At 40.3% G+C, this 20,448-nt stretch overlaps 1 protein-coding gene across 3 annotated transcripts in view; it reads left to right on the top strand.

Annotated features, from left to right (window-relative positions):
- Positions 1–20,448, top strand: part of LOC124612418 — a 242,762-nt gene that overhangs the window by 161,376 nt on the left and 60,938 nt on the right. For 2 of the 3 annotated variants that reach the window (XM_047140621.1, XM_047140623.1), the window contains exon 5: positions 19,002–19,341. In XM_047140621.1, the coding sequence (XP_046996577.1) occupies positions 19,002–19,341 (340 nt within the window). The remainder of the gene's footprint in view (positions 1–19,001; positions 19,342–20,448) is intronic. The other variant, XM_047140622.1, reaches the window with a different exon arrangement.

Raw genomic sequence — 20,448 nt, 5'->3', positions numbered from 1 at the left:
CCTCATGGAGCAACAGTAACTTGTTGTTTCAATTGTTCTTGGAGCTGATTGCAGCTCCCTGGATGTTGATCTCATCAGTGGTCCTCTGTGTGGCAGCACTAACAGAGCCTTCCATTCTGGTAGTGTTGTTAAGTACTCCTCCCCGTGATGAGCATTGAAGGTAGCCCCTTCCATCAAAGCTTCATGATTATCAAGAGATCTTAAGTTTTCTTGAACAAGAAGCGCCAGTTGTCGATCAACACTTTTGTATTCTTGATGAATTTTCATAATTCTTGACTTGTATGTGATGTCCGGCAAGCAGTGAAGGATACAATATGGCCCAAAGTAGCACTTCAGTTACTTTTCTGATAGTTCCACTTTCCCACAAACATAAAAATCCATACAAATTCTCCTGGGCTTGGCATTAGAGTTCTCATGGTCTTTCTTCTGGGTGTCTACAATCCATATGTGAGCCAGCTGCCTTGCTTCGTTGATCTTGGTGTGGAGGTGTTTCTTTTAGTCATGCTGAGCATTGTCCATTTGAAGCAGGTACAGGATTTGTCACTTCCCCCTCACAATCATGTGGCCAAAAGAGCAACATGAATGGGCCATATTGTACCCCAGTCTCTTTGTTCGGTATAAACGTACATCAAGGACGTATCTGCCAACATCTTATTAAACTGTTCTAAGAAGCCATTTGTGTGTAGTAAAGCAGTTGTCATCCTATGGGTAATGTCGAAACGTGAAATTACCTTGATACTGGTCTCTACTGGAAAACTTTTCCATGATCAAAGATCACTGATGGGCTGCTCCATGCTTCAAAATGGTATCTTCTGCAAGGAATTTTGCTGTTTCCAGAGTTTTGTCAGTATGGGTATCTTCTCTGACAGAATGGTGGGTGAGGTAATCAGAGCAGACTATTAGCCATCGATTCCCGTGTATCAACTATTTGAGCTTCCTCAAGTGGTCAATCCCAATTTGGTGGAATAGTGCTGCTGCAGGTGGGGTTGGTAGTAGATGACACAGAGGTAGTTGTGGAACATGCTTTTGCCATTAGCATTCCTGTACAGTGGCTCACATATTGTCTAAAAGATCGGTAGAGATCTGGTCAGTGTCTTCATTCTGTTTTGTGTGTTCATGAGTCCCAGGTGACCAGATGTTGTTGCGTTGTAGAAAAACTTAAAGATAGCTGGCCATAGATAAGCTAGGATGACGAGCAACCAGTATCCTCATACACAATGCTCTGTTAACACTTTGCTGTCCAGTGACACCACAGCAGTGTCGTATGCAAAATAATGGTCAACAGCTGGCAACACCACAGTGGTGTCGTGTGCATAGTATCGCTCAGTGGCCGGTAAAGCTATAGTGGAGCCATAAGCATAGTATTGTGCAGTGGCCAGCGACAGCACTTTAGTGTCTTTTTCATTGTGTTGGTGTTTTGTTTAGGTAATAATAAGTTAAACACATCAACAAGTTGTGCCCTTTCATCATGGCAGACAAAAGAAACGATACGATTATTTACAATGAATACACGGTCCTCTTTTCTGACGTTCCAGACGACTTGGCCGGTTGGGAAGAAGACATTGGGGAATAAAAAAATGAAAGTGAAGCAGAATCATCAGAAGATAGTGAAATACATCCAAGAAGAATTTGGCGAACGCTACAGTTGCCAACTGATTCGTATGAATCAGACAAAGAAGACAGACTTTGATTTACTGAGGACCAATAATAAATTTGAAGGATTTCTGGGTTCACACATATTTGTCAGAGATACACACAGCATTGAGGACATTGTAGAATTATATATTGGGAACGATCTACTTGATTATATTACCAATGAAATCGACAAGTACTACAGTCAAAATTGCAATAGAAGGAAACTGGATTAAACAAAAATGTCAAATTTGACGACGTTATGGGACCTGTACTTAGAAAATGGCTTGGGCTTGCTATACTTATGGGAATTGTAAAGCTATCCTTATGGTAAAAAAAAAGGGGGGGGGGGCAAGGATCGATAATTATTGGTCATCGAATCCATTGATAGACACACCAATATTTCACAAAAGGATGTCTCACAACCAATTCAGACAAATATTGTTTTTACATTTTTCCGACAACAATAAACCGGATAATGCTGACCAGCTTTTCGAAGTGCAATTCGCAATCGATTATTTTTCCAAGAAGTTTAAAGAAACATTTATCTAAGTCGAAACATCTCATTTGATGAAGGAGTGGCATGGACAGTTAAAATTTAAAGTTTACAATCAGTCAAAAATTACTAAATATGGCATACTCATTCGGATGATGTGTGATTAGGGTACAGGTTACATTTCCTCAGTCAAGATAGATTCCACCGCTGGACAGCCTTTAGCAAAAACAGTGGTGGAACTATTGACACCTTATGGAAAGTGGCATCACCTCCACATGGATAATTATTATAACAGTGTAGAACTTGCAGAGAACTTACTTGAGAAGAAAATTCAAGTTTGTGGAACGATATGGCAAAATATAGGATTTCCAGAAAAATTAAAGTGCGCAAAAGTCAATTGGTTTGAAGCTTGTCATCAACGGAAAGGTGACAAGTGGCCGGTGACTAGCCAAGTGGGGGGGGGGGGGGGGGGGGATGATATTAAAAGTCATGACTGGTGGAGTAGGAGGAAGTATTAAGGTCATTTCATGTAGGGTTTTTGAGCATAGAGTACAATTACATTAAGCTTCATACAAAGAAATTTCTATTGATTCTTTTCTACGACTAATAGATTCTGCATTGCAGGTGATGTAAGAATTGCAAATTATTAAAAATAGTGTTTTAATGAAATAAAATTGATGTTTATAGATAAATGAAGTGGGTTAAGAACAAATATTAAATGTGTATACTGTATCGAAGTGCCATAGAGCCATATTAAGGCATGAATTATATTCTGGGAGTGTAACAGGGTGGAAAGGCAGTGGCAGAGGCTAGAAGTGTGAGAGAAGATGGGTCACTGGATTGTGGCCATACACTTCCCTCCTTCATAGATCAACAAAACAAAAAGATGAGCAGGCAAGTCCTCATTCTCTCTACTGTTCACTGTCACAAAAGCAACTACAGGGTATTTCACAAAGTTATAATTGAACATACTACAGCTCTCTAAGTTGCTAATAATAAATATACAAAAAAAGTGTATGGACAGATTCTGTGTAAATTTCTGCATACTGTTCTACACTGCTACAGGGGAAATTGGTTTATAGTCATTCTGTATGGCAGTTGTAGTGTTCTTCTGGAAAGGTAACTTCCTCCACAAGTGCTGCTTGCTTTTCGGTTTACAGACTGGCTGTTTCACAAAAGCATTTCCTGTCCATTTCTCTTACAAAAGTAGACAAAATAATTTCACTGAGCTTTTGGATATATAATGAAGTCACTTTTGGATTATTGAGTACTCATTTGCGGTTGTTAAGTGAGATTTTATGTAAAATATGTTGCTACAAACAATGGCTGAGAGAAGTGCTTAATTTATAAGTGTGACCTAAGTAGTGTTGGTGGAAAAGTGCTTGGATTGGTAAACATGACACCTTGCTGCTGTTTGTCATTGAAAGCATAGTGTAAAGCTGGGTGACTGTGTTATCACTTGGTGGTGAATTAATGAATGACTAGAAAGATGCTGCACTTCTCTCACCATTAATTGTGTTACTGATAGACTACATAAGCCTTTTCCATTCAGGATTTGCTGGCACCTGTAGAGTAAGTAAGCTGCACTGAAGGGAGCCACTTATCACATATCCACAGTATATCTTGGAAGATGAGTGTGAATATCCCTGATGCTGGGAGGGCCGAGGCAGGAGTAATACATTTGATACCCTCAAGCTAGGAAAAGTATTCCAGCTGTTGATAGTGGAAAGAATGAAATTGACATCATTGAATACATATTGACAGTATGTTACACTTGAGGCAGGCTCTTGAGTGTGGTAGTTGACAGCTTCATCCGTAGAACTTTATACATAATAGCTCATTTAAAACTGCAAATAAATATTCACTAAATAAAATGAAAATAACTCCACTATATAAACTCAACCTAAGAGAAGTGGGCAGGAAATGCAGGAGAGGTGTAGTCTGTAAACTGAAAAGCGAGCAGCACTCGTGGACAGGGTTTCCAGGTTTTCAAACTAAAAATACAAGAAATTTCGGAAATGATGGCTGAAATAACTCTATCATGACATTGACATGTTTTTCCTGTAGGAGACCATTATATACAATTGTACACAAAAGTTTACTCAAATAACTAGTGTTTCCTGAAATGTTTGCATATTAAGACTCCTTTTAAAAAACAGATTGAAAATTAATGAATATTTGTCATTGCACATTGTACTTTAAATACTTAACTCAAACAAATTTCATACATTACACCATTCATATTTACCTATATATTTAATTACAGCTTTCATGGGATCATTGCTCTATTCATATTTATCATTTGCTTTTTACTCATACAGAAATGTCACATAATCTTTTACATGTTTGATAAATTCTTTACTAGAAAATTTGAGACTTGCAACAGTTTCTAATTCAGCCTTAATAAGTTCAGCAGACCTTCTCATTTATGTTTTGAGACCTACAATGGTGTTCATGTGTGTATACTGTTTTGTATATTGCCACACTTACATTCCAGGTCAGTGACTTAAATGCACATCTGGCTGTAATGCAAGACTTAAATATATGGATGATTTGATAATGGACAAGCCATCCTAAACTAGCCATCAGCAAATAAATGAAACTTGCTATGCAAGTTGAGATGGTTCTTCCGACAGTCATTACAATAACTTGATGAATTCCTGTGTTGAAGTGGCTTCGTTTTCCAGGAGAGCTTGGTACATGTCTTCTGCAGCTTCTTTCAACGAGTGTGAGATTTTGATTGTCATATTTGGATTCACAATGTGGCGTAAGGCCAAAACTTTCTGTATATAAGACTCTGTCGTTTCCCAAGATGTTGGGTCCTGTTGTTCAATTGTTCTACCATTAAGTGGATGTACTACTGATTGTGCCATATGTTTTAATCAGTTTAGCCTTGGAATTCATCCCAGGTCTTGAGCTTCCTTCATTGTGCTCGAATCAGTGCTGGGCTGTGCCATCCAAGTAAAAGTGCACATTTTCCAAATGTCATCCCTCCTGCTGCTTCAGTCGAATCCTTTGAGCCATTTTGTTGGGTCCTGATCAGCATCTCCAGAGAGATCTGATGAATGCCTAATGTACAGCTGACTTACTGCTGGCTTGGAATCTATTGGTCTCCTGTAAATAAGTGCTGTGGGGATGATGTATTGCTCCTATTCCAGTTCCTTCCCATGTAGGTGACAGCTTGTTTGTTGCCTAATTGAAGCCACACAGATGTAGATGTTTTGAAGTATCCAGCACCTCTCACATCATAACCTCACTCATGTCCAAATCCAAAAGCAGGGTTGACAATGAAATACAACCTTCGAACTGAAAGCACATTTATTACAAACACCAAAGTACAACCACAATGGAACTGACCTCCCGGATGGAGAGTGCATCTATATATAAAAACAGAAAGTGTTCCAAGAACTATCTAGAAATGGTAAATACTAAATGACTAATAATTGTTGGTTGTTGGTTTGAACTGACGACCTGCCACACACCAGCTAGTGAAGCTAACAGCCATGCCACACTGCATGCATCACAGCTTGTGGCAGTATCAATGAGGAGGCTGTTGTTTTCTTCCCCCAGCTGCATCAGATTTTGTAGTCCATTGGATATCGTCACAATTTTCAGGTATCGTACATCCATCTAAAATTATTGCTGATTTCTGTAGAGTTTGACAGGAAAATCTCCCAGGTATTTCTGATACTTGACAGTTTCATTCTGTCACATCAAAAGGTGTTTTTAGTTATTTATTAATTGTTCCGTGGGAACAAATTAAGGAGAAGTCTCCATGTTCATGGAACGAGTCAATACGTGAAATTATAACACGGTAGTAGAAACAGATAAAATGAAATATAAGAAACATATTCAGGTGACAAGTCGCTAAGTTTAAATAAAGAAAATCAACAATGTAACACTGAAATTTCCTTAATTTTTTGGCTCTTCCAGGAGCTCCTCGACAGAATAGAAGGAGTGAGCCATGAGGAAATTCTTCAGTTTAGACTTAAAAGTGTTTGGGCTACTGCTAAGATTTTTGAGTTCTTGTGGTAGCTTATTGAAAATGGATGCCCATTCTGTCTGGTCAAAATATCGGTTCTTGTTGAATTGTGAGTTAGAAACTGTAACAACTGAGTCTTACTGTGATTTAGCATCAAATTATTTTCCACAAGCCACGAACTTATTTCATGAACTACATTATTTGATACTGTTTCAGTATTACATACAAGATCCTTCACTACCAAGCTGGTGTCATCAGCAAACAGAATTATTTTTGAATCACCTGTAATACTAGAAGGCGTATCATTTATGTAAATAAGAAACAGCAGTGGCCCGAGCACCGACCCTTGGGGAACGCCCCACTTAACAGTGCCCCATTGGGACTGAACATCACTACTACTCTCAATGTTGCGAAGAATTACCTTCTGCTTTCTGTTCTTAAAGTAAGAGGCGAACCAATTGTAAGCTACTCCCCTTACTGCATAATGGTCCAATTTCTGCAGTAATATTTTGTGTCAACACAGTCAAAAGCCTTTGTTAAATCAAAGAAAACACCTAGTGTTCGCAACCTTTTATTTAATCCATCCATAACCTCACAGAGAAAAGAGAATATAGCATTTTCAGTTGTTAAACCATTTCTAAAACCAAACTGTACATTTGACAGCAAATTATGTGAATTTAAATGCTCCAGTAACCTTGTGTATACAACCTTCTCGATAACTTTAGCAAACACTGATGGCATAGAAATAGGTCTAAAATTGTCAACATTATCCCTGTCTCCCTTTTTATAAAGTGGCTTCACTACCGAGTACTTTAATTGGTCAGGAAACCGACCACTCCTAAAGGAAAAGTTACAGATATGGTTAAGTACTGGGCTAACATACATAGAGCAATACTTCAGTATTCTGCTAGATACCCCATCATATCCATGAGAGTTCTTGGTCTTTAGTGATTAATTATTAACTCAATCTCCCTCTTGTCAGTGTCATGGAGGAGCATTTCAGGTAACAGTCTCAGAACACTTTTTTCTATGAGCACTATATAATTCCCTGTTGGGACTAGGTTTCTATTTAGTTCACCTGCTACATTCAGAAAGTGATTATTAAATACTGTACATATATGCGACTTATCAGTAACATGGACATTCCCACTCCGCACTGATTCTATATCCTGGACCTGTCTTTGCAGACCAGCCACTTCCTTTACGACTGACCACATGGTTTTGATTTAATCCTCAGACTTAGCTATTCTATCTGCATACCACATACTTTTTGCATTCCTAATAACATTTTTAAGCACCTTACAGTAGTGTTTGTAATGGGCTGCTGCATGTAGATTTTGACTGTTTCTAACGTTTTGATATAATTGCCACTTTGTTCTACAAGATATTCTTATCCCTCTAGTCAGCCACCCTGTTTTGAACGTTCTAACGGAAAGCAGCTTTCAAATAGCACGAGAAAAGTATTGAGGAAAGCATTATATTTATTGTCTACTGCAGGCTGTTCCAGCTCGTCGGCTCTGTTGTGAGTCGCAGAGCGCTCCCTGCTCCAGGGAGCCGTGTCGTTCGCTGTGACCATTCAAGTGGGCTGGCACGTGGCACGGCTGGCTGAGGCAGGCGGCAAGGCAAGCATTTTGATGTGCCAGCTGCGTCTTACAAGATCGACAACATCATACTCTTAGGTGCTAAGACGTGGTGACGTGCTACACCAGGAAATATGATGTTCAGAAAATAAATAAGAAACAACTATTGTACAAGAAATTGCATACTAAATTTATTGGGCCTCTGTAGCTTGAAATTTTCTTTTCGTTACAATATCGGAAATATCAGGCGTCAAAGTGTTCCAGCGATAATGCGAATGATGGCCTTCATTGTTGCATCCTGAAGAAACGATCATTCCGTACTTTTTACTCTTTTCATTGCTGAGAAAAGCTGCTCACAACAACATGTAGATCCAAACACGCACATGATCTGAGCGGCATTGTTGTGAAGCTTGGGAAATGTTTTTTGCTGTAATGAATGATACCATGGTGTTGTAGTACCTCTCTTTCAACAAAGTTGAATTTGGCAAATCAATAATCTCAAATGGAAGTGACGATGACAAGTCATCAGGGGAAACTGAAAAAGGAGTGCTGAACACCTTAAGTTCCATTTCCAAACTAGTGAGGTCTCGGAATCGTGATCAAACAACAAGATGAGCTGCTTTAACTTCGCTTGGTAATCGCCGAAAGTAGTACCCTCAGGTAGTTTTAAAGAAGCAAGACGAGTGAAGAACGTTAAATGTCCATTACTCATCTGCCTCTCAAATAAACGTAACTTTTCCATGAACGCTTGATCTGGTCGTGCATGTCAGCGGTTAGCTGCCTTTTTTTGCAATGACAGTTTTTATATTTTTCAGATGCATAGTTATGTCAGCTAGGAACGCCGGGTCTGATATCCATTTTATATCTTTCAGACAACACATTTCTTCCTCTTTCATTTCAAGAAAAAGGGCTATTTCCTCACGAATGGCAAAGAAAACATCAAGAACTTTTCCCCGACTCAGCCAACGAACTGTACTGTGGTAAGGTATATCCCCATACTCCGCTTCCATATCTTTCAGGAATCCTTTGAATTGGTGATGATTCATAGCGTGATACCGCAAAAAATTCACAAACTTCACGACATCTTTCATTACGCCACCTAGCTCTACTGTTTCAGCACACAGTGCCTCTTGGTGAATAAAACAATGAAGAGTCATAATGTCTTTCCCGAATTCGTCCCTGAATTTATTTTTCAAACGAGAAGCAAAACCTTGGTGACGCCCGATCATTTGTGGTGCACCGTCTGTTGCTACAGAATGGAGCTTATCCCACTGCAAATTCATATTGTCCACTGATTCACAAACAGCTTAAAAAATGTCACGTCCTGTTGCAGTGTAATCGAGTGGTACCAAATCAAACAGTTCTTCAGTTACTTGCAGCTCCGTGTCGACACCACGCACAAAGACTGCAAGCTGAGCACAGTCCGATACGTCGCTGCTTTCGTCAGGTGCTAGTGAAAATGCAACAAAGCTCTCCACCTTTTTTCTGAGCTGTGTCTCTAAATCCGCTGCGATGTCCAGGATCCGACGAGACATTGTTTTCTTCGACAGGCAAACCCCTTCAATTGCCTGCATCTCCCTTGGAAACATTCATTCTGCAACTGCTGCCATGCACGATTTTACGAGTGGTCCCACCGAAAACTTCTTGCCACTCATCCCAATGATGTGAGCGACCCTGTTGCTCGCTCGAATTGCAGATTCGGTAGTGTTTTCTCCACCGTCATTCACCTGAAAATTATAAACGCATTACAGAACACGAACTATGTTGCATGTTTCGATACCCTCTGTATTACGAAACCGTTTTTAAACTTAGGTCTCCTGGTATGTCGTTCTTAAGCCTGGCTACCAGTTCTCTGTGTGCAACACCTTCTAGCTGTGCGCTGTATGAAGATGTGTATAATGTCATTGTATATTGTAGCTCTTCCCAGAATTAAATACTTTATGACATACAAGACACTGCGGATGACCATCCCTCTCAATGAATAGAAAGGTATCGTCCTCCAATAGAGGCACAGGGCTCCCGCTCCTAGTCATAGCTGTCATCGAACCCAGATTATTGCGTCAGTTGCGGCTGCATGCGGCCAGGGGGCAGTGAGTTCACTTTCCCCTCCACACGGGCTCCGAGCTGCCGCAGTGTGTGCTCCGGAGTGCTCCGGTTCCCTGGAGCTCGGTTGGAACAGCCTGGTCTACTGTATCAACACTATAAACATCTTGCCATTCTTGTTCCTTGATAAGGTTTACAAAGGCCTCTACAGCAACTGGATCAGCTTTCCTAAACAGTTGATAACTATATTTAACATGTGTTGCAGCACAAAAATCTTTTAGAGTTAAAATTTGTGCATCATGATCTGAAAGGCCATTCCCCTTTTTGCTAACAGAATGCCCTTCTAGTAATGAGGAATGAACAAAAATTTTGTCTACAGTTGTTCTACTGTTCCCTTGCACTCTCATTGGAAAGAATACGGTTTGCATAAGATTGTATGAATTAAGGTCTACCAGTATCCTTTTCCTTGCAAAATCACTTATACAATTAATAATATTGAAGTCACCACATATAACTAACTTTTTTATTTCCTATAAAGTGAATCAAGAACCTCCTCTAGCTTTAGTAAAAATGTTGTGAAATCGGAGTCTGGGGATCTATAAATAACAACAGTTAGAAGTTTAGCTCCACTAAATTTAACCACACCTGCACAACATTCAAACACCTATTCAGTGCAGTACTTTGAAACATCAATTGACTCAAATGGGATGCCGTTTTTCACATTCATGGCTACTCCGCCACACCGCAAAGAGCTCCTAGAAAAGATGCCAGCCAACCTGTATCCTGGTAAAGGAAGCCTCTGAATTATCTCCTTATTTAAGAAGTGTTCAGATATACCAATAATTTCAGAGTCAACATCTATAAGCAGTTCACTAACTTTATCTCTAATACCTTGTATATTTTGATGAAATATACTAATTCCCTCATTACTCAGATACCTAAGCTTTGTCGAAAGTGGTTCCTTTGTTTGAGTGACTTCCCTTAAGCAGGAATACCTATCAGCTGACTTCAATCTAAAAAAGGTGCTGCTCTAACACCCACTACTACAGGAATTTTCCCATGAGTGATCCCACCACCCCCACCTATGCTGTCACCTATAAGGTTTGCCAACCTCCCCTTTCCATACCTGTTGAGGTGCAGGCCATGTCTAGTGAAACCCATCCTGTTGATAGACTCCACCGACACCACTGAAATGTGACCCATGCCTTCTGTCATCAGCGCACCCCCAAGTCTCATGTTATTATGCCTGACGTCTGTATTAAGATGAGGCCAATTGTGATGCTGAAACAGTTCCACGAAATGCACATTCGTGTTGCCAATCTGAGTGGCTATCTTTTCCAGATCACCATCTATATCATACTCCCCATCCCTATCAATACTGTTACCAGCCTCACCCACAATCACTACCTGATCCTCTTTGGTAAAATCCGTACATAACCCCCCTATGTTTACAGTCACCTGAGCCAATCCTGCATTAGGCTTCACAATGCTGGTGACCTGGTACTCACTCCCTAACACTTCCTGCAACTGCTGGCCTACACCTGTACTATGAGAACTACCTAACAACAGAACCTTCTTCTTTCTCTTAGACTTCGCAACTCTCCCCCACTGTGACTGCTGAGGTCTGCTACATACTTCCTACATCTACAGCTACTAGAGATTCCTCTCCACTAGACTCTGACAGTTGGTCATATCTATTGCAAACACCAATAGTAAAACTATCTGAAAATCTCCTTCTCCTAGCAGATCTCTTGCCAACAGCCAGCTGCCATTCCCCAACCCCCTTCTCCTTCCTCATCCTATCTAGCTCTTCCTGTGCATTTTTCAACTGCACCTGAAGGGCACAGATCTTACGCTTCTGCCTCTCAATCAACTTACTCTTGCTACATAACTGCAGTTCCAGGAGAGGATCTCACCAGAATGCCCACTGGCTTCCCCACTGCATCCCCCCCCCCCCCCCCCCCCAGCGAAAATACTTTGAACAAGATTCACACTGCAATCCACTACTCACGAACCTATGGCAAATCCCACACTTCTCACTCATGGTAAAATATTTTGAAGCAAGAAAACGATTTTATCTAAGTTCCACTTCTACAATAGCGATGTTGAAAAACTGACTACAATAATCACAAAATTACTCTACAAGGGAAGTAACTACTATTATTAACAGTATTAATCAACAACAAATGAGAATATAACAAAAGACTAACACAGAAAGAAAATCAAACGTCTAATGACACAGTAATGAATCTGAAAACAGTTCCCAAGAAGTTCTTCTGAATTTATTTCACCAGAAAACACCAAGAACACTAGTTGAAGACTACTAATGTTCCTAAATAAACCACTATACACAAACAATTAATTAGTACTTAGCTTTCAATGCGCTGCTACAGCTGCAACTGGTCACCGTGGAATGTAAACACAGGTAAGAGGTTAAGTTGCTCAATACGAAACACACAAATATCAGGTCACAACACAAGAAAGGCAGAGGTGTATGAAGAAACCACTAATAAGTTAGTTATATAGTAAATATTATCACAAAAACCGTTAAAATATATATCTGAAACCTAAAAATATATAAAAACTGAGAGAGCGCTCACACACGCAGTCACGTGCTTATTGCCATCTGTCTCATTGAAAGTGTTCCTGGTTGATGTATTGGGTCTTCATGAGGCCCTTCTATGATTACGAATGATACATTCTTTTTATTGATACATTCACCCTAAAAAACATACTTTGAGGAGAAGCTGGAGAAGAGCAACATGCAATGAACCCTGTCTTTACTTTTAAAAATTCTAAAATTAAACCATTATTTTTTGAAACACGCAGTACACAATTTTTCATTTCATTGCACTGTTGTTCTAATGATTTTTGCATGTTGTTGTTTGCTCACTTCACAAGTTGACACAATGATGGACGCCAACTTAGTGGTTCACTGATTTGGTCTGGTCAGACAGCCAGTAATAGTATCTACCAAAATGGGTTTGTTCAGATGTTGCTGGTACAGATGTCACGTATGCCATGTGCCAAAGTTTCCCTGGTTTTGGTAACTAGCTGGGCATTGACCAGCAGGCAGGCGGCGGTGCTCTGCTGGTGCCGTGGTGGAATACTGTGCCAAAGTATTGCTGCAAAATCCATAGGTCTATGCCATTATACAACTGTTTTATGTAACTTTGTGACAGCATAAAATGTAATTCCTCATAAAACAAAATTCAGTTTCAAGTGCAGATCATATTAAATAAATCCTGTCCATGAATTAATATACTTAACCAATGTGGACTAAATGATTTTACAAATAATTGCCATAAATGAGTTTTACAAGTAACTGTAGTGCACAAAAAGTTTTATTTTTTCCATAATAGACTATGTCAAATCATGTATTAAAGTATGATATAATATGGATAAACAAAAAAACCTATTATTAGTAGGAGAAAACATGGGTAAAAGACATGGAAAAATGTGCAAGCTTATGAAGACAGTGGCTTCTACTTCTGGCTGAAGGGCTGGACAGAAAGGAAGAGGGATGAAGGAAAAAGGCTGGTGAGGTTTAGGAAAAGGGCAAAATTACAGAAAGTTGCCCTGAACTCTCGGTCTGGGGAGACTTATGGAGCAGGATGAGGAGGAGAGACTGAATCAGTCTTCCAGTAAGTCTCCCCTTACGCGGGGCTCTAGATGACTTTTCCATAACTATCTCATTTCCTAAACCTTGTCAGTCATTTTCCTTCATCCTTCTTCCTTTTCATTCAACCCTGGCTCAGAAAGCTTGCACATTTGCACAGCTTCCATGTGTGTTTTCTCCTGCTGCCTCTTCATGAGTAGATTTTTTTATCCAACCATATTTTATTACATTTTTAAATTTTGATTGTTTTCATTGATGTAATTTCCAATGTACATGTGATGTAAGTTTAATGCTTCTGGGATTTATGTAAATGTCAATTTTTACTATAAAAGTATTAAAACATAGCTATCAAACTGATTAACGATGACTTCCATGCAAGATTAACTTATTATATTAAAAAACAGTAAACCTTAATTTCTTAATCCAAACTAAAAAACCTGTTTAAAAATGACCACTTGAAATACTTTGCTAGAAATCATGCATGCATGCTTACATACCCCATATAAAAAGTTCACTTACTACTAAATGTATGGCAGTTGGGCAAGGCAGTATTGGTTAAGTTTTGGTCAAAGTGTGTGTATGTTTAGCTTATGCCAGACTTTTTTCCAAGATTTGTTCTCAGGAATTGGACAGAAAGTATTTCTTTAGACTCGTGGTTTTTGTAGGTTGCTTGAAAGTCATGTGATTTTTGTCACTTCATTTTAAACCTTGTCAGTTACTCAATCTATTGTTTAATTCCTAGACAACAACAGTAAATGAGTGTAAATATAAATGATTTACTTTCCTGCATTGAAATCATTCAACGCAACTCCTACTCACTTGCCTGCCCTAAGACCACTTCCTTGGCGCATTCTCAAAACAGGGCACAGCATTGTGATCTAAGTGATCAATGACTCCTGTCAAACCTTCTGCAATCTATCCTTCTTTCCTTCCTGAAGCAGGAACTAACTGTTTTGGAAGCTAGGTGTAGGTTTTCCCTTACTGTTAAATTTATCTATCAACACAACTTGCAATTTTGCTCCCTGAAGATAGGGAATGGACAGCGAATTGCCTTGTAATTTTACAGTTTTCTAAAGTGAATTTTCCTTGTGATTCTGAGATTACAATATTTACGCACATCAAACAAAGTTTTTTATCACTTCTGTTCTGAGAGTTCTGGAACCTGTACAGAAAATTGGAATAGAGATCGACATAAACATCATTTCCACCCTTTTTATTGCTCATGAAAACCACACATTGCATGTTGTGCCAGCATACAGCAAGACCTTCAGAGGTGGTGGTCCAGATTGCTGTACATACTGGTACCTCTAATACTCAGTATGACGTCCTCTTGCATTGATGCGTGCCTGTATTCCACGTGGCATACTATCCACAAGTTCATCAAAGCACTGTTGGTCCAGATTGTCAGACTCCTCAATGGCGATTCGGTGTGGATCCCTCAGAGTGGTTGGTGAGTCACGTTGTCCATAAATAGCCCTTTTCAATCAATCCCAAGCATGTTTTATAGGGTTCATGTCTGGAGAACATGCTGGCCACTCTAGTCAAGCGATGTCGTCATCCTGAAGGAAGTCATTCACAAGATGTGCATGATGGGGGTGCGAATTGTCATCCATGAAGACGAATATGTCACCGATATGCTGCCGATACGGTTGCACTATTGGTCGGAGGATGGCATTCACGTATTGTACAGCCATTATGGTGCCATCTGTGACGACCAGTGGCATACCTTGGCCCCGCATAATGCCACCCCAAAACAGCAGAGAGCCTCCACCTTGCTGCACTCACTAAGGTGTTCAGCCTGATTGGGTTGCCTCCAAACGTGTATCCGATGATAGTCTGGTTGAAGGCATATGTGACACTCATCTGTGAAGAGAACGTGATGCCAATCCTGAGTGGTTCATTTGGCATGTTGTTGGGCCCATCTGTACCATGCTGCATGGTGTCACAGTTGCAAAGATGGATGTTACCGTGGACATATGGAGTGAAGTTGCGCATCATGCAACCTGTTGTGCACAGTTTGAGATGTAACACGACATCCTGAGGCTGCACGAAAAACATTATTCAACATGGTGGCGTTGCTGTCAGAGTTCCTCTGAGCCATAATCCATAAGTAGCAGTCATCCACTGCAGTAGTAGCCCTTGGGCTGCCTGAGAAAGGCATGTCATCGACAGTTCCTGTCTCTCTTTATCTCCTCCATGTCCGAACAACATCGCTTTGGTTCACTCCGAGACGCCTGGACACTTCCGTTGTTGAGAGCCCTTCCTGACACAAACTAACAATGCAGACGTGATCGAACTGTGATAGCGACTGTATAAGCGTGGTTGAACTACAGACAACACTAGCTGTGTACCTCCTTCCTGGTGAAATGACTGGAACTGATTGGCTGTTGGTCCCCTCCGTTTTATAGGCACTGCTCATGCATGGTTGTTTACATCTTTGGGTAGGTTCAGTGACATTTCTGAACAGTCAAAGGTACTGTGTCTGTGATACAGTATCCACAGTCAACGTCTACCTTCAGGAGTTCTGGGACCTGAGGTGATGCAAAACTTTTTTTGATGTGTGTGTGTTAAGCTTAATAATCAAGGATGCTTCTGTATTTATTAATTATGATATTTTATTTCTTACTGTGATGCTAATCTGCATTAAAGACATTGTGGAAGATATAGTACTCCTTGTGCTACAATTAAAGTAATTTTAAACAATGGAAACTCCAGGCAGGAATATTAGCAATGTAGGGAAAATTAGATTGCCATTTACTGTAAAGAAGACACGTCAGGTTGCAGACAGGCACGATTACACACAGACTGCAAACGCCAGCATCTCAGTCCGGAATGCAACATCATGTGGGATGCAAGCAGCAATCTGGAGGGGATGGAGAAGGCGAAGGGAAAGGGATAGTAGTGTACGGGTGGAGAGAGAGATGAACACTGTCTGATGGAGTGTGCAGGGACTAGACTCCCAGCAGGCACAGTATCAGGAGGTTGTGGGGCAGGGAGGTGGGGAAAAAGGAACAAAAAAAAGGAGTGGGGAAAGAAGAGTGGATGCAGGGAAAGGTGGGTGGATGCGTTGGCAGAGAAAGGGCTCCAAGTAAACAGGGTGGGAGATGAGAATCGGGAGGAGATGATAGGGCAGAGGGGTTGGTTGGAAACTGTTGGGTGGAGGGTATGGGGACAGCATGTTACTGTACATTGAGGTCAGGAAAATTATGAGGGCAGAGAATGTGGTGTAAGGATAACTCCCATCTGCGTGGTTCAGAAAAGCCGGTGGTGGAGTGAAGAATCTAAATGGCTCAGGTAGTGAAGCAACCATTGAAATCAAGTGTTATATTCAGCTGCATGTTGTGCCACAGGGTGGTACACTTTGCTCTTGGCCACCGTTTGGCGGTGGTCATTCATCCTGTTGGACAGCTGGTTGGTAGTCACACCAATATAAAAAGCTGTGCAATGATTCCAGCAGAACTGGTAAATCAATGGCTGCTTTCAAAGATAGCCAAGCCCCTGATGGGATAAGATAAACTTGTGACAGGACTGGGGTAGAAATTGCTGGGTGGGTGGATTGGGCAGATTTTGTACCTGGGGTCGTCCACAGGGATGTGTCTTTTGTGGCAAGGAGTTGGGGTTGGGTGTGGCATAGGGTTGGACTAGGATATTGTGGAGTTTGGGTGGGTGACATAACACAGCCTCAGGAGGGGTGGGAAGTATCTCAGGTAGGATGTACCTCATTTCAGGTCATGATGAAAGGTAATGATAGCCCTGGCAAAGGATGTGGTTCAGTTGTTCCAGTCCAGGGTAGTACTGAGTGATGAAGGGAATACTCCTTTGTGGCTGGTTTTTGGGGGTGGTGGGAGGATTGGGGTTGTGAGGGGGAATCACACAGGAGATCTGTTTGCAGGCTATGTCTGGGGGATAGTGCCTGTCTGTGAAGGCGTTAGTGAGATCTGCAGTGTACTGAGTTAGTGTCACAGCAGATACACTGCCACTGGTTAGCTAGGCTGTATGGGAGGGATTTTTTCGTGTGAAAGGGATGACAGCTGTCAAAATGCAGGTGCTGTTGGTGGTTGGTGGGTTTACTGTGGACAGAGGTGTGGTTAAAGCCATCAGATAGGAGGAGCACTTGAAGCAGGTGGGAGAGAAGGTGTTGAAGTTGTGAAGGAATAAAGATGGGGTGTCTTGGCCCTGGGTAGAGATCTTAAGGATATCATGAATGAATGTGAGCCAGACTAGGGGTTTGGTGTTTTGGGAGGCTAGGAAAGTTTCCTCTAGATGGCTCAAAAAAAGGTTGACATAGGAGGGTGCCATGGCAGGTCCCCAGGGCCATGCTGTGGATTTGTTTATAATCTTCCCTTCAAATGGGTAGTAGTAGTGAGTTAGGATAAAGTCAGGTGTATGAGGAATGAGGTAGTGGGTTTGGTGTCTGCAGGGCATTGGGGAAGGTAGTGTTCAATGGCGTTAAGACCATGGGCGTGAGGGATGTTACCACACGTCCCTGCCCCACAACCTCCTGATGCTGCACCTGTTGGCAGTCTAGTCCCTGCATACTCATCTCTCTCACTCTGTCTGTCTGTCTCTCTCTCTCTCTCTCTCTCTCTCTCTCTCTCTCTCTCTCACTCACACACACACACACACACACACACACACACACACACACACACACACACACTCCATCTGTACATTACTATCATTTCCCATTCCCCATCCCCTCCAGATTGCTGATTGCATCCCACGTGATGTTGCTTTCCAAACCGAGATGCTAGAGTTGGCAGTCGTGTGTGTGTGTGTGTGTGTGTGTGTGTGTGTGTGTGTGTGTACTGACAAAGGCTGTGGCTGAAAGCTATGTGTGAGTGTTTTTTAATTGTGTGTTTCTGCAACTTCTTTACAGTAAGCAGCAGTCTATCTTTTCATACATTGTTGATAAATTACTTTAGTATATCATGAATCTAAAAAGATGATCCTGGAACTATAAATATTGAGTAACTGCATTTCTAGAATATGTTAGTTTTCATAGTTAGCAATCCTGATGTTTCATTCATTGTCTTCGTGACAATCCAACATTGTTGCAAATGTCGCTGGCTGCGCTGTTGCACTTGAATGGGGAAAAACTACCATTTTGATTCCAAAGTCAGTGAAGATTTTATAAGAAATTTTATCCTTGGTGTTTTACATTAAAACCCCATAAATAAGACTTAACCATGAATATTTTCTTCCTTCAACTGAGTGTCACAATGTAGCAGATCAGTATTTCACAAATTACAGTAATTTTTACTTTCTCTCATCCTTGACCAGTCCAGGCTTGCAGGCCTCTGTCTCAAAAAATCCGGGAGTATTGATTTAATATATTTCCAAATGGCTTTTATTCTGTTGCAAGTTATATCCTGGTGCTTACCAGCATTCTCCATCTTCTTTTGCAGCAGAATATGAACCATGAAACCAGGAGCTTCACAATGTTATCTGCACTGTACCAATGAGTATTTCTAATTTTTCCAGAATACTGAAATGTTAAGCTAATAACTATGCCATTACAAATAATGATTGCCAAAAATCAAATTAGCAGACTGTACCAGGAATTTTTTACAGTCGGTCCTGCAAGACAAAGAATTTTTTACTTTTTGGAGATAAACTTCACACATTATTTCTTATTTTTACTTCCAGAAGCTGTCCCAAAGAGGCCACTCAAAAGAAAATTGGTACCTACATTAGATGCAGAGAGCTCAGAACCGATTGTACTTAGTGGCATTACAGAACTTCAGTTCCAACTTATGCACCAGAGAAAACGGCGTCGGTGTTCGCTGTCAGATATTTATGGATTTCATTTAAACAAATTATCTCCAAAGTCCTCTTCAGAACCAGACATGAGAAATATTGGCAGTAGCAGTAGAGATGAGAGACGTGTGTCTGATGATGTGTCGCTGCTTTGGAAACAACGGAAGGCAGCTCGTAAACTTAGAACTCCTTCATTGCCTTCTCTCGTCTGTACTAGCCTGCACAAAGAGTAAGTAAAATAGATGAGGCATCTATAAGTTGTAGAGGAGTTTAGTTTACTTTTTAACTGATGTCAAAACGAAGGGGGCGTGCTCAAATATTTAAACTGGGTATAGAAATATTTTTTGCTTTATTTTTCCTTTTTTTTTTCCTTAATGACATTGATTAAAATGGTACTGCAACCTTGGTATTCTCAAGAATGAATTTTAGATTTGCCTGTTGTTGTCAACTTGTTATATTCTGTAGGATATTAAATTAGAGTTAAGGATATTTGTTATAAACTTTTGCATAGTTATTTATTGGGTGTTACTTTTCTAAAGTTTTACTGTACCACACCAACTAAAATATAAAATAATTTTGATAAACTAATTGCTGATACTTTGTTCCACTGCACTGTATTTAACATAATTCATTTACGAAATGCATACTGTTGTAATAATAATCCACCAGATGTACTATTTTATATACAGCTACCGGTTTCAAGGAACAATTCATTCTCAGGTGAAACCTAGATACAATCGGCCTAAATCTGGACCTCATTTATCAGCTTAGAGAGACATAAATACTAGTAAATGGAAAATTCATTTCATTAGATGTTATTAATCTGTACACAAATGTGACGATTACTGAAAACATAAACATCATAAGAAATAACCAACCAAAATTTGGTAAGATTAGTCAACCAGAAATAGGTGAACTGATCGGTCTCCTAGAAATAGTGCTATCATACAGTTACTTCACTTTTCAGGGAGAGAAACACAAGCACAGCAATGGGTTGGCTATGAGAAGCTGCCTTGCAGGAATCCCGACAAACATTTTCTTAGGTCACCTAGGAAATAAATTCTTTCAGAGAACAAACCCAGTGGGCTGATTAAGTCACTTATTACTTATGCTATGTTGATGATGACCTCATTGTCTTTAATGGAAATAATAACAGAATTAATTAATTTAATCAACAGATGAATAAAACGAATAATGCATAAATGTCTTAGATATAAAAATAGCTAATCATAAGTGTCCATAAATTTGACATGTTTTGTAAACCAATAACAGGCAACTGTATTATACATAATTCATTAAATCACCCATTAGCACTTAAAGTAGTGTATTTTCATGC

Source organism: Schistocerca americana, chromosome 4 (assembly GCF_021461395.2).
Source record: "Schistocerca americana isolate TAMUIC-IGC-003095 chromosome 4, iqSchAmer2.1, whole genome shotgun sequence".
Taxonomy (NCBI): domain Eukaryota; kingdom Metazoa; phylum Arthropoda; class Insecta; order Orthoptera; family Acrididae; genus Schistocerca; species Schistocerca americana.
Note: the sequence above shows the minus strand (reverse complement) of the source record. Positions and strands in the feature narration are given on the sequence as shown.